The sequence below is a fragment of the Acanthisitta chloris genome, unplaced genomic scaffold (genome assembly GCF_000695815.1).
Source record: "Acanthisitta chloris isolate BGI_N310 unplaced genomic scaffold, ASM69581v1 scaffold3441, whole genome shotgun sequence".
In the NCBI taxonomy this organism is placed as follows: domain Eukaryota; kingdom Metazoa; phylum Chordata; class Aves; order Passeriformes; family Acanthisittidae; genus Acanthisitta; species Acanthisitta chloris.
The window spans coordinates 76,250-91,386 of NW_008657467.1; the positions used below are offsets into that span (position 1 = coordinate 76,250).

At 36.4% G+C, this 15,137-nt stretch overlaps 1 protein-coding gene across 1 annotated transcript in view; it reads right to left on the reverse strand.

Annotated features, from left to right (window-relative positions):
- Positions 1 to 15,137, reverse strand: part of LOC103811720 (calcium-dependent secretion activator 2-like) — a 132,549-nt gene that overhangs the window by 73,307 nt on the left and 44,105 nt on the right. Inside the window, exons 8-9 of the mRNA XM_009084709.1 lie at positions 12,613 to 12,800; positions 1,956 to 2,057 (exon numbers count right to left, since the gene is read on the reverse strand). Coding sequence (XP_009082957.1) covers positions 1,956 to 2,057; positions 12,613 to 12,800 — 290 coding nt within the window. The remainder of the gene's footprint in view (positions 1 to 1,955; positions 2,058 to 12,612; positions 12,801 to 15,137) is intronic.

A 15,137-nucleotide genomic window follows, 5' to 3' on the forward strand; every position in this document is an offset into this window, starting at 1 on the left:
CTGCATTTCACAGCTATCACAACAAATACAGAGCTGTTTTAATACCATGCTTTCTTAAAAAAGCAATCTCACAGCCAAGGTTGTTCTTTGTGAACTGATATAGGTGATCTTTTTACATTTCTTGAGTCAAGGTTTTATTTAAAATGCTATTGCTAATGCTTTACCAGGATGACCTATATTGTGACTTTATATGTTTTATAAATTCATATTCTAGGGCACTATCTATTCTTCCTTCTTCCACTATTATGCCAGTATCCTTATTTAAATCCAGACATTCTACCAATTTTTCTTTTATTTCTAACATTTGTTCACAAAGAGATACAGTAATTGCTGTTCACCTGACAGAGCACTGCCTGTATTGATTAAATAGGACTTTAAGGCAAACCTTAGAGACACCTGAAGGATAGAGGCATTTATCTTTGAATGACACATTTAATTGCTCTCAAGGAGGAGTTTCTAATGTTATCTGAATTTGCTCAAAGCCCACCAAGTCTGAGGTAGAAAGATTCTATGGTCACTGATGTAGCTCAAGCTCATCAACATATTCTAATGTGTAGGCAAGCAGACATGATGGGAGTTTTTATTTGTTCCCGCTCCAAAGATTATTTAGACATTATTACACACTTTGTAATTAGTCTCATGCATGTGAAGGCCTGGAGGTCAGATCTATTTTGGAGATGTGCAGCCTCTCTTCTTGCTGCTCCATCTCCCTCCTCTCTCTGTACGTATTTGGAATGCTTCGGCTGCTTCAATATTTTTTGGGTCACAGCTACCAGCACTTTTTTTTTTAAACATGAGATTGTTACAGAAAAAAAGCTTTTCTTCCACCTGCAGATGATGTTCTTTGTCTGGACTCTCCTCCTGCCTTTCCCAGAACTGGGTGGGAAGTGCTCTGTCCTATGCTGCTCTGTATCATTTCTTTGCCAAGAGCTCTTTACTCCCATGGAGGAGAGGAAACAGGAAATGTGTCATGGAAGAATTTTTAAAGGAAAGGAAGAATTTTTTTTTCCAAAAGGAATACTCTCCAAGGAGAATCCTAGCTCTCTTTAGTTTAATATCGGTATGAAGTCTCAGGTGAAGACTCCTATATGTCCTCTATGCTCAAAAAATTTCCCAGCGACCTATGATGCCAGTGTATACTAGACATTTACCTCATCATGCCAGAGGGACATTCAACTCACTTATAGCCAGCCATGCCAAAGGAAAGCTGTTTCACACAGCACTATTTAAACCGTGGAACTAGTCATCATAAGGTGATACAGAGACAAAAGATTCTATAAATATAGTTTTAAAAAGGATTAGATGGACAGAAAAGTGCCAAAGAGCTTGGCTTAGTGTGATAAAGAGGTTTGGTCGTCTGCATGCCATTTTTATGCTAAGCTCCATAAACCATCAATTGCTACAAAATAGCAAAATTTCCTGCTCTGTTTCTTGTACTCCTTCTCTAAACATCTTCTACTGGTATTGACAACCCTTAATATGACAAACTCTTTATTGACGATGATGGACCTTAGCTGATTTAGGATCGATAAGTGTATCATCAAACCAAGAAAATTACATTAGACACCTGGAAAAGTTTTAGCTGCCATCTATCAAAGACGTTCTTCACTCATATGATTTTTCTGATCTAGAAATAGTTATGGCTCAGTGACCTTTATTAAATTTTCTTTGTTAAGAGTTATACAAAGCTTGAAGTTTAAAAGCATCAACAAAAATGAGGCCTATATTCTTGCGCAATCTTTTCTACCATAGAAAAATACAACCCATTTGATACACAATTAAATTTTAAGCCCAACCACTTGTGTAAATAAATTATTCCATATTTAATCTATCCAAAATTTCTTTGAAGCCAGACTATTTTATTTTCACTCCACTTATTCAAGACCAAAATTGAACACCATGAGAAAATTCTTACAGAAAAGACTTAGCATTTATTGAATAAATTATACACTCACCTGAAATGGCTTATTTGGTTTTCTAAAAGGGAGGAAAGTCTGTCTTTAATTTCCTCAAACCTTTCTTTCTCTTCAACAGATACTGTTCCAATTCCATCTGGCCTGTAATATCAAATATTTAATAATTGTTGATATCTCTTCACACCGATTCCTCTTTGAACAGTGATCTTTATTTCTTAAGCTTTCAGTTAATCTGTGTGCTAATTTACCTTTCCCCTTCCCCATTGCCTCGAAGGATAAACAGTTCCTTGTGAACACAGCTAAAGAACAGACTGCAACTAGACAAACAATTTACCTTTTGAGCTGAACTTTTACATTCAAGTCCTGAATTTCTACCTAATCCCAGTATGAACACAAGATAGTCTATATCTCTCCCAAATCATTCCAAAAGGTAGACAATATCCTTTCTCATGAAAATTAGCACTATTGGCACAGTAGAGGGGACAACTCAAATCTTGCTAAATTTCAACTCCTTGAATCTTCCATTTTTTTTTCCCAGAGGCACAATATGGTTGAAAGTTATTTTAAAATAGAGGTGGGAGGGAAACTATAGTGAGAAAAGCCATATCAGGCAACACCTAGGAATCCTCCTGTATATTGAGCATAGATTTTGATTCTCCACCCTATATAGACAAATAGCATCATGTAATCAAGACTTCTTACAAATACCGCATTAAGGATGCAACACAAAAGTCTTTGAAAAAACAAAAGCACTGGTATTTTTCAAACATCAAATTTAAGTCCCAATAATTAACAACTAGTCTTGTATTAAGTATTTTAAGCACATGCTTCATCTAAAGTCTTAGCCTAAATATGCTATTAAGGTATTTATATTAAAATTATGACAAAATTAAAAAAACTTAAATACACAGTTCCCAAATGGCATTTTTGCCATGCAGTCACAACTTCCCCACATAGAGCATAGTTTAAAAAGCAATATTTGAAAACTTCCTGTTACTTTCTCAACTACCATCTCCATTGCAATAAATCAGTTACTGCTCCCCACCTGAGTTTCCAAGCCTGACACTAAGTGTGGATCTGCCCAATTATCTTCTCCAGAGCCTCCAAAAGTATCTCAGCATTTCTAAAACTGAGAAAATGGTAGTAAAATGATATGAAGAAAGACATGACTCTGTGAATGTTTCAAGAATCATTCTAGGATTCTATGAACATCTTCTTCCTAAATTGTTTAACTTTCTGCACTACACTTAGATCTGGGAAGGATAAGTTGCTACCTGGTCATGACACAAACAATTCTCTTACCCTTTAAATCACTTATATTTGTGACCTGTCAAGTCAAGGTGGAAGGAATGCCTGAATTCCTTAAATTATTGTGAAGACAACAATAAAAAATCAGATATGGTGGGGATAAGAGTAACTAGGCACATTAATATACCACTGTATAAATTTGATGTGAAAGAGCAAAAAACTTATCTTCTCGCTTTTGATGGATGCCAGGATACTTTACCTCAGCCTTCTGACAGATGGAATGAGCTCAAATTTAAGTAAATTGCACTGTCTGATTTCATTGTCAGGAGAGATCTCACTCTGGAGTGATAAAGCAGATAGTTCTGTCATATTAAGCCTCGCTGAGGCATGTCATATATATGTCAAAAAAGACCTAGGGGTCCAGATAACAGTAAGTGAAAAAGGTGAGCCAGTAGGATGTCATATCTGTCAACCTGCACTAAGGCTAGGATCACTACATACCAGGGCCCTGTCACTTCACTGAGTGTGTTGCCATAAAGAACCTTGCTGACAACACCTAAAATATTTAGAACTGTTAAATATATTTTCAGTGGATGTTTGCATAGAAGCAGACGTCCCAGAAGAAAAGGAGCACACAAAAAGGTGTTAGACAACTGTACCACCTATAGCACTGAAAAACATGTCTCTTGAAAACATGCTTTGAGAAAATAGCACCAACTCTGAACCATAATTTTGTTTCTTCTTGTTGCAGAATATAAAAATGCATGATTGCATCACAATTCTGAGATGTACTGTACTGGTGATAATTTTTTGTATTTTTGGGAATATCTACTACCGATAAAAAAAGAAGCCACAGAAAAAAAGAATCTGACTCTGAGATGAGAGAAAGAAAGTTTCAAAATTCCCACTCATTTAATCTTCCAGATAGTTTTTCTTTAATTGCTTTAAAGATTGAATAAAATAAAATAGCACTATTTTGAGCTGGTTCTTTTTATTTACAACTTACTGTGCCTGCCAATAAAATCAGACTCAAGCAGTCATTTGGTTTTCAAAGGTTTAGGTCATCCATAAACTATGCAAGAACTATTTTGCAACTAGAAGCAACAACAAATGTATGCTTCCTACTATCCCAAATGTTATGGAGAGTGGTTTGGACTTGATTTTTTCAATTCAGAGCTTGTGTTGAGCTTTCTTATTGCAGCTTGGGACCTCTCTTTCAAGAACTTGGCCAAGTAAAGTGATGGACTGTCTTAAGAAGAGTTTTCATTTTAACATTATCTTCTCAAGAAAGTAGAGTGAATTTTCCTTTCCTCCACACTCTTTTTTGTCTTTATTGTCTGCAACTGTTTTTAGGATTAGAGAACTAGGTAAAAGAGTGAACACTCAAAACCTGAGGAGGCTTCTCTCTCTCACTTATATTAGTTTCCAATTTTTTGAGAACTTCGTCAATTGGATTTGGATTGGCCTGTCTTGTCTGCTTAGATCACAGACTAACTGGCATAGATGTAATGTTGTCTCTGGTCAACAACTCAAATTGTTTAATTCACTCAGACTTAAATATCAAAAGAGATTTGAAATAAATACCTCATGAACTACATCTGGTAAATTCAAGTGGAAAATAGCAATTTGATCATAAACCACTTACATAATAAACCAAAACCAAAGGTTGACCAAAATTTTAGAACAAATTTTTATTGCGACAATCTTGCAAGATTGTTGGCCTGATAGCAGTTACTCTAGAAAAGCTGATTCATTAGGTGGTGGATTTAGATTTTCATTTGGGAATGGACTAGTTTTTCTCACTTGATATAATCCTTTAAGACTCGGAGTACCCTCTAGAAATATTTTGATGTGTAGAAGTCTTAAAACCTGCAATAATTTGCAGAGGTTGCTTGATGCATTGTAGGTTTAAGACTTCTGTGCTATGGCACATGATACAAAATTGTATTCCAGTTCCAGTGGGAACTAAATATCATGGACACTGGGTTGACTGTAGATTGTTTCCAGCCCTCAACTTTGGAAACAGCTTCTCCTAGTGGCCTCTTGGAGTGTGAATTGCTACCTTATACGAGACTGCTTTGCTGAGACAGCCTTGGAAAATCTAACTGAATATGGCTGACTTTTTCCTCTGGAACATCATTGATACTGGTGCGTTTTTACATATTTTAAAAATGTTTAAAGTCTTTTCAATGAGCTTTCCTTATTGAAAAAATAGACCAACACTGGTGTCTCATGGGTTAAAGAGTATGAGGAGAGCAATGCACAGATTGATACTATAACATACACAAACACAGGTAGGCTGACCAAATAGAATTTGCCAGAGAAAGATGACAAATTATGCTGAAAAAGAAAAAAAAAGAAAAAGACTTCAGCTAAGGTCTTACTTCAAGACATTTCTATAATAAACTACATTTCAAGGGCACAGAAGGAAACAAAACCAAACTTAAATGGCATCTTGGCTCCTAGAAACAAATTGATTTAGAAGACTCAGTGCTTTCTAAGAGCACTTGTTTTTAAATTCGGCAGGATGCACAGTCAAATGAAAAAAAAGTGAAAATTTTCAAATTAGCAAGATAAAGGTTCAACTGCTTGTTTCTTAGTAAACCAAAATTGCTTAGAATTTTGCTGCAGAAATTTTATTATCTAATTGTTGGACTTTAATATTCAAAGACATTAATACCCTCATTTTCCTTTAAAACACAACTGTATTAATTAAAGCTTTTGCAGAGTTCAGGGTTTATGTCCGAGAAATCTCAGACGAACAATGAGTTACATTATCAGCTATGAAACAGGCAGAGCAGACGTCTTTTTATCAACAGAAAATGAAGAGAGCACATTGTCACATGGCATTTAAACATAGCTTTAACCAGCAGAGACTTGAAGACCGAGTATTTTGTTGTTTATATTAACTATTCTTCAAACATTCTGACAAAAAAATGGCACAATAGGGCCTTCTGCTGTATGTAGGTCTCAGGCTGCTCCTACATCTGCTTACAGGTCATACTCTCTTTTTCACAACTGAATGAAGGAGACCAATTCTGAAGGCCACTAAAACAGATTAAGGTGATAAATCAGGTTAATATTAATGATTTTTTAATGCAGTTATATATTAGATAAAATTCATTAATTCTCTTCTACAGAAAAGCAAAGCATGTACTCATATTATATAATTCTATCCAAAGTATAAAGCTATGTGTAGGCAGTAATCAGTTAAAATTAATGAGAAAGCAATGTATAATGTTTAGGGAAGGTAAGAGTATGTAAGAGCATTAGCTGTGCCTAAGATGGAAAGTTATCACCTTAAATATGCAGAACTTTGTCCTGATATTTCTTAATAACGTGTGAATTATGTTTAATTTTGTATTGACATTTTCTCTGAGGCTTTTCAGCAACAGATTAGTTTTGATACATTGAAAAATGTGCCTCTGTTAATACTGTAGTGAGGACACATTTTATGATAACATTCTTATAGCTAGGGACACCTTCCAACACAGGACAGTAGCCTTCCTTTAACTAAAGGTGAAGTCAAAAGGCATCATTTGATACCTGCAACAGGGTCAAAAGCTTTGTTTCTGGCTTTGAACTCAAGAGAGAACCCTACTGATAACTACTTTTGTTCCTTGTCCCAGATTTAAAAGTGATGATTTCTCTGAGCATTCTTTTATCACTTGACAGAAAGTGTAAAATTGCAATAAATGGTTCTTATCACAAAACATTGAAAAATGAAAAGAAATATATGAATGCATAGCACTCTCCAAAGTTTCCATAGTTTCATTTCTCTTACGTGTTCCTTTATTCCACTTTAATATATTTCCTCTGAGCATAACAGAAGCAAGAAGCCTATCAGAGAGTCTACAGTGCCAAATGATGGCAAGGATCTAAATGCAGCTCTCAGAGAGGGCAAGGCCACTACAGAGATAGGAAATGAATTTTTTGTACTGGTGTATTATTATGAAGGAAATTATTATGAAGAAGATTGCCACGCTTAAACCCTTTTTAGCTCATAGAAAAAGAATTCTTAATTTTCAGCACAGAACCCCGTTAAACATTAAAGCAACCAAAAGAACACTTATGGAACAAATTAGAAATATGGGCAGCAGTAAGTTGCCAGGGCCACCTGGCAACATGAATTACCTGTGGTTATGTAAAAGTTCTCACTGAGCACTGCCTTTTTTCCTGAGGAATGGGAGGCCAGAATCAGAATGGGAGAATATGAGATCAATTTAAAGATCAGAAAAAGTCTCCAGGGGAAGCAGGGGGAACTACAGGCCAGTAAGTTTTAAATACTTTTCAGAAAATTAGAAGGAACTATAATATAAGGATATATAAGGAATTATATGAATTATATAAATTAAAGAAAAGTTGCAAAGTCTGTATGGGTTTGAAGCCATGACAGAGAAATCTTACCTTTTGATTTTGAAGTTCTCTAAAGGGAAGAAAACCAGGTGGATGAGTATGACCTGACTCATTTTATGTACCTGGGTTTCTAAAGCTCGTTTGTCAGAATCCCTGATCAATTAAGTAGCCACTGAGTAAGGGTGAAAGCCCTTAATAGGAATCTTTACAGGAGTAGGAATAAATGGTGAGTACCTGCTGTGAAGGTATGTTTTGAGTAGAGTTCTGCAGAGATCTCTGCTGAGACCTGTATTATTTTACAGTATTCATAAATGACCTGGATAACTGCTAAGAACTGAGGTGATAGCAAAAGTAACTGTAATGACAGTTATACAGCATAGTGTGGAATTCCAGAAAAACCTCATGAAATCAAATACCAATAAAACAGCAAACAATGATCAACATACATAAATATAAGGAAAAATCAGCTGTTATTCAAAACAGAGATCTTGGTGTTATGTTGGATAATTCCATGAAACTGTCCCTGTTCAGCAACAGTCAAAGAAGCAAATCAACACTGGGAATTGCCAGAAAAGGATAAGGAACTATCAGAAAACTTCCACCCAGTGTAATAATTGCATAGTTCACTCGTATTTCTTGAATCTTAAATGTCAAAGAGACAACAGAAAAGGATTTCTTTTTCCTCTCCTTTGTCTCTCCAATAGCAACAGAGCATGAAATGAGATGTGTACCAGTCAAGTTCAAGCAAGAGTCCTTCAAAAAGGAGGAGGCTGAGTTGTGGAACTTGCTGCCAAAGGTGTTCGGGTGAAAAGGGCTTATAGAGGTTCAGAGGTGCAACGGACAGGTACCTGAAACAGACATATTCTGAACTGCAGAGCTGGGAGTCTGAAAGAGGAAATATTGCATATGCTGCACTGGTTTTAACTCTAAACATGTCAATGCTGGAGACAGGTGATTGACTGACTTAGAAGAACCCTGACTCAATACGACTGTACTTCTGTGCAAACACACATGTGCTGAAGATTTTACAATGAAGACAGAAAGAAACTATTTATCTTTGGTTATATACTGATTTTTGTAGATTTACTTTCACATTCACTTCTCATATCTGAACTCCCAATAAATAAAATTTCTTTCTGAATAGAAAAAGGTAAAACCAGGGAATATGCTTGAATTTTGAATTTTTCAATTCAGTCTGTAACTCAGCAGGTGGAAAGAAGTCACTTTGCACTTCCTGTGGTACCCACCAGCATTCATTTCAGACAAGAGGGACTGAATATAAGTCACAGCATGAAAAGTAGGCAAAAGTGAACGTGCTGGGGAAGAAAACAATAGCTCCTACCTGGAGTGTTTAGACTGAAATGTCAGCATTCAGGAATATCCTATAGTTCCTTCTGTCCCCACTTTCACCAGGAATACACAGGTGTACACAAAACTGCAGTACAAAAACTTTACTTGTGAACTAATGACTTTGATGGGCACCATATAGTGGAACATTTCTGAAGAAAAATATTGCAATGAGAAGCCAAAGGAGATGCTATTGTAAGGTTATATAGCACCAGAAGTACAGCCAATGAAAACTGATTTTATTTACTAGAAGGAAAATCATTGATTCACAAACAAGGACGTGTTTTTGCTAAATAGCAAGGCTATTATTTTCAGTAACAATATTTTCCTTTTTGTCTTAAAAATGTCATCCACAAAGCAGAAATACCTTTTCTACATAAGCAGTTTGTTCGCCTAGTTGTAACGGACTAACTCTTTCCAGCAGGAAAGTCACAAACACGGTTTGAATTCCTCAGTCAAGGACACACTGTATTTGACTTCAAATAAACATTTCTCTTTCCAAACCAAGAACATTGACATAAGACACACTAAGTACCAGGATGCTTGGTAAGTCTATGGGAAGTTGTTACCTATATCCTTGTCCCAGGAAGAAAACAGCTGGGAACTGTTCTCTGGTCCTGAGATCAGAAAAAAGGTTTGCTTCATACAGCCTGCACCAAAGCTTGGTTCAGGTCTCTGCTCCTCAATGTCCCTGAAGCTCTAGGGCAACAATTTACTTTACATGTTTATTCCAGGTGTTTTGACACAACCCCACGGTTATTGTGTTACAACCTATAAGTGCATTACAGCCTGCAGCATGAAACAGAGTTTATGTTTCAAGTCCTGGGGTGCAGCAAAAGAGCATAGGGAAGGTTAAAAAACATGTTGGAAGAGTTTTGGAAACATACGAAGGGTTGAAAGAGTCAAAGCTGATTCAGCCTTGTTCATAAAGTCTACAGGGAAGCAGTACTCAGTACACGCAATCCCACAACCATGACCGAGATCTCAGACAATGCCTATGACTGGATGGTCAGCTGGGGTCTCCTTGCATGAAACTGCTTCCTCACCAGTTTTATTTAGGAAATCAGATGTAGTCATAGTTGTGCTCAGCACATGTCCTGGTATGGCTCTGGCATATTTTGTGGATTTGCTCTGATTTGTGCTTGAGTCTCTTGCCAGAAACGAAGGCGAGTGACACCTGTATCTGATCATTTAACTGATGTTACTAGATTACCTAAAATTCATACCTAAAAGAAATGGATAATATGAACTACAGATATGGTTGCATTTCTGGATATTCCTCCATCGCCTGACTTCAAGATCAATTTTGATGATCTTTCTCAGGCTAGTGGAGGGCCTAAGATCCCTCTGTGAAGCAAAGGTGACATAAATTAAATACATCATGTCCAGAGTATAAAGCTCTTTGTTCTGTGGTCTTTTTAATTCTCAGCCTGACTTATAAAACTAAGATGTATAATGCCAGGGATCAGCCTAGAACTTTGGCCTGTCGTGCATTGTCTGTGAAATTCTTTTTTCCCTTTTACTATTTCCTAGTGCTGAGGCAGATGAATGAGTGGATATATTATGTGCACATATATGTGTGTCTGTCATTCTCACTGAGTGTCTGCTTCTGTCCTTGACTTACTTTTCTTCTTTCTTCATGTTTCTTTTTTCTTCCTTTTTACAATATCTCAGTCCTAGTCAAACCCTCTCTGTTCAACACTTCTTTTATTCCTAAAACACTCAATGCTATTCAGTGAATATCTGTACAGTAGGAATAGACAGAATACGGAGTGCTTACCACTGTGTAAATGATGTGCTCCCTGAGATATTTTCACGCATTGTGCACACTGTTGTCCTTCACTTAAATTATGAAATAAAAAGAAATGTATCTAGCTTTCTTTTGAATTCTTGAAATAAGTTTGAGCAATTATCACTGTATATTTGTCTTCTTAGGTTGAAACCAGTAATAAAAAGGCGAGAAGCAACAAAGACTTAGACTCAATAGGAAATATGAATGTGTCAGGTTTTTCAGGGACCGAGAAAGCAGGATGCTTTAAAAGAGAATAGGTTACCAAGTAAAGGCCAGAAATCTCCTAACTTACTGGTATGAATGATAAGATTCTTGACAGTATTTCAAGCACTTTCAAAAACATTTCAATTTTGGATATTATTATCAAGGATTACATATTGTTAATCTACCACTACCAAATCACTCAGGTCACAAATGCCCAGGTCCAGACGAGGCTTTGTCTGAGCCAATGAAGGAAACAATATCCTTCCTAAGGATTGCCCCTCTTCACTGGCTTCAGGACAAGTGAAACAGCCTCTGTGGATGACTGGTTGCAAAGCAACATAAGCATACATCTTGAGAAGAAAATATATCTCTCTCCCAATCTCTACCAGGATTCAGTTTTGCAGATTTCCTGACAGCATCACAGTAATTGCTTTTTGGGATTGTGACTAGGTTTTCCCCTAGTGGCAAGATTGGATCATTTGGGAGGGGGAGATCTACTGAGTTTTCCCTTGCTAGTTTTGAAATTTTAAAACATTTCCTACAGTAGTCTACAAATCTAGTGCACAGAATGGGTTATACCCAAGGCATGTTCTCCTCCAATTTGGTAAACTACCTACCCCACTCCTCACTCTAATACAAGGAAGACATGGTTCAGTGAATGGCCACTGTGATAGTCAGAAACCAGAGCACTTGTTCTGAGAAGAGGCTGAGGGACCCGGGCTTATTCATCCTGGAGAATAGGTGGTGTCTAGGGGGACTGAATGACAGCCCTCTAGGTGTACTGGGAGGTTGACAAAAGACGATGGATATAACTACACTGAAATTAGAAGGGTTCAAAATGGGTAAAGACCTGACAGGACAAAGCCCTGAGCAACCTGATCTGACCTCATAACTGACCCTGCTTCAAGCAGGATCAGGTTTTTCTAGACACCTCCTATGGTCCCTTCTGAACTGAGCTGTCCATTGATCTATCTGCAATACCTGCTGTTCAACAGCAGAGCTAGTTCTATCACAATTTGGAATAAGACACAGACAAAGCAAAGCTTCTTTTAAAGAATGTGCTTAGCATAGCAAAGTAACAGCTTAAGTTTTTCTGTGTCTTTCACTTGAAAGTGGAATGAAGACAACAGCCCAAGAGCATCACTGTGACCAATAGCTCCTGAAGCAGTCTACCTCTCTAGTGAAAAGGATTCCAGAAGCATCCTAGCTCTTCCTGGCTGGGGGTCATACCACATTCCCAATGTATGTTATTTCTCTCTGTGGTAGCACAGCCAGAAGAACTCAGTATAGTATGATTAGTTGCCAAGATACAAACGGCAGAAAAAGAGTCAAAACTTCCCTTAAACTGTGAATTGTTCAACAGGTTCCCTGGAAACACCATTCATGACACAAAATAAATGCAGAATGAAGAAGACTACCCATTAACAGGATGCTATCCTGTAGCCTTGAATCAGGTTGTCTACACAATGCCCAAGGAAACACACTGCATGAAGACAGTACACACTGAAAGAAGATTATCTTTTTTTTAATGGTAATCTGTATAGAACCTCTAATAACCCTTAAAAAAACTTTCATGAACTGATTTCTGTTCTGTGAAGCTTTCCTACCTGGTGAATACAAAAGCCTATAAATACTTTAACTCAGACTACGCATTTTTATTTTTTTTTTCTCTTCCAGGTTGGAAAAGATCTCAAAGATCATCAAGTCCAACTCTACCATGGTTACTTTGAAAGTGCATCATGAAATTACCTGTTACCATGAACATGAGAAGCACAAAATGCAAAACTGTAGTGGAGCAAGGTGGGATCAATGACAGAACCATTTTCTGAATACTCAATCAATTCATCGAGATAGCAAAGATGTCGGTGACAGCCTCTCACTCCATAGCGAGCACAGTATTCATCTAATACGAACACTTGACCTGGGCTAAACCAGCCCTGAAAGAGAAAGGCAAAACAACCACAACATTTTGAGATTTATTTCCCACTCTCATCTTTTAAATCAAACAAAGAACAAAAGCATATGTTTTCATGTGCATTACATAAACTTCTTGTACCAGAAAGATTTATATCTGACTAATGCTGATGGCACTGGAAGCTAGATCCAACAACAGTCCTCTTGCTGCAAGGAACAAATGTCAAGAAATATTTGCAGTTCTGAGTTACCACTACTGTGAAATATATAGTTTACAAAACACATGCTAATACATCCAAAGTCTGGTCCAGATTAAATTATATCAAAACCCAATATAAAATAACTGAATTTCTGTAATAATGTGTATCCTAGCCCTAGACATAATCTACAGTCATTATTGTGATTGATATTCTGCCAATATGTCATCATTGTCACCGATCTCTCTGCATTTTGGAAAAGATTAACAAAAAATGTTGCATATCAATGCCTAGCAATACAAAAGCAAACTATTACTAAAATTTCTACTTATTCTCATAGGAGAAAATTCTGACAAGAATAAAAAATTTTAATGAATTCATTACTTCAACTTCAGTGTCTATAAGAGATCTGTTTTGATGGGGTCATTTTAATATAAATCTGCGTATCCCTTGCCCTTTTTCAATCCCATACCATGCACAAGTCTCAGAAACATATAACAACTATATCCTACAGAGTATTAGATAACTGCATATTCCTTATTTTATATTTGGGGAAAAAAATGAAAGAAACAACAACAAAAAGTACTCCCCAATACTCTCCCAATACCAATAAGAATGTAGGATTGAAGAAGCTTGGGTTATATACTAATTTAATACAGAATTGTGCATAATACTAAATCTCACACTTTTTAATTTTTTTTCTAGAAGTTTGATGTGTGGTTATTCTGTAGGAGATGAACTGGTTCTAAAAATTATAGGAAATAAGCCGCTTGGGGAAAAAAATTACACTTATATGTCCATGTATTCTATTGTTACCTTGACATTCACAATTTTTTAAAATGAAAAATACAGTTAAATATGCAATTTAACAAAAAAATTATCACCCACTCTACTTAATAAAAGCTGAATTTAGAAAAGAACAATAAGAAATACATCTGCTTTATGGTTGCTATAGCACTGTGCATTTCACCTAACCTCTTCTAAAAGTTCCTGATTTCAAGGTTATATTAAGTGTCTTACTATATTATTATTATAAAAAAAGATTTTGACCCCAATGCACTGTTAGACAGCTAACCATTTTCTCTTTGAGTGCCAATTACTTTGTACAGATGTACCTTCCGGCCTCTTCTTTGATTCAGTGTGCAACTCATAGATAGAAAATGAATCCTTTAACTTTTTCTACACATACTTATCTGGTAGTATTTTTAAAAGGAAGGAACTGTAATCAAATAATATTTTTTTTCCATTTCTAACACTTGTAAACAAGCTTAAAAATTCCCACTGTTCTCTTTGCATTACATGACTAGTCAGACGAATGGAAAAAAGAAGCAAAAAAAAAGTTATCCTCTTTTGTTGCTGTTGGGACAGTAAAGTGAAAGAAATTATGTGCTGTGAGGCATTTTAGGCCCTTAGTGAGAGATCACTCTTTCAGATACGGTAACCAGTGAAAAGTAAAGCCTGAGGAAGTTATGAGGTTTGATGTATACAAACCTGTTTAACAAGTCCATATAATCTGATGGACTTCCACAAGATTGTTCCTGTTTTTCCCTAATGAAAACAAAACCTGAAGCAGCCAAATCCTCAACTAGTCCACGAAGCTTAGTAAACTTTTGTAGGAAAGGGAGACTGCAGCAAATAGCTTATATTTACAGCTGTCTTTGAATGTGAAAAACATACATTTGGATACAGAGATCACATTCTACTTGTTTTTGTTTAATAACTTATTCTCATTTGTTACTTGCAATTCAGGTAATACATATATGCCCATATCTCTACACTGCCTGTGGATCTGCATCCCTTCTTTTGGGATTTCACTCCACAGTGGAATGAAGAACTACAAGATAGGTGAAAATGTCTGACATAAGGCAGCTACATTTGGACCTTAAAATGCCTGTACAGGTGTCAGCAAATCCTACCACAGGAGCTCTTACCATTATCAAAACCTTCTGTTTTTATTGAAACCTTGCCAGAGGACATGATAAATTGCAGCTGATAAAATCAGAGACAGTTTGTGTCTCTTTGCTTTCTATTGAGTGGCACAGCAGCAGCTTGCAAGTGTATAATTTTCAAATTTGAAACCAATCGATGGGATCCTTTATTCCAACTACAACTGCAGCTGCTGAATGAACTAGGAAGAAAGGACTACTTTGTAACAACTCTTTC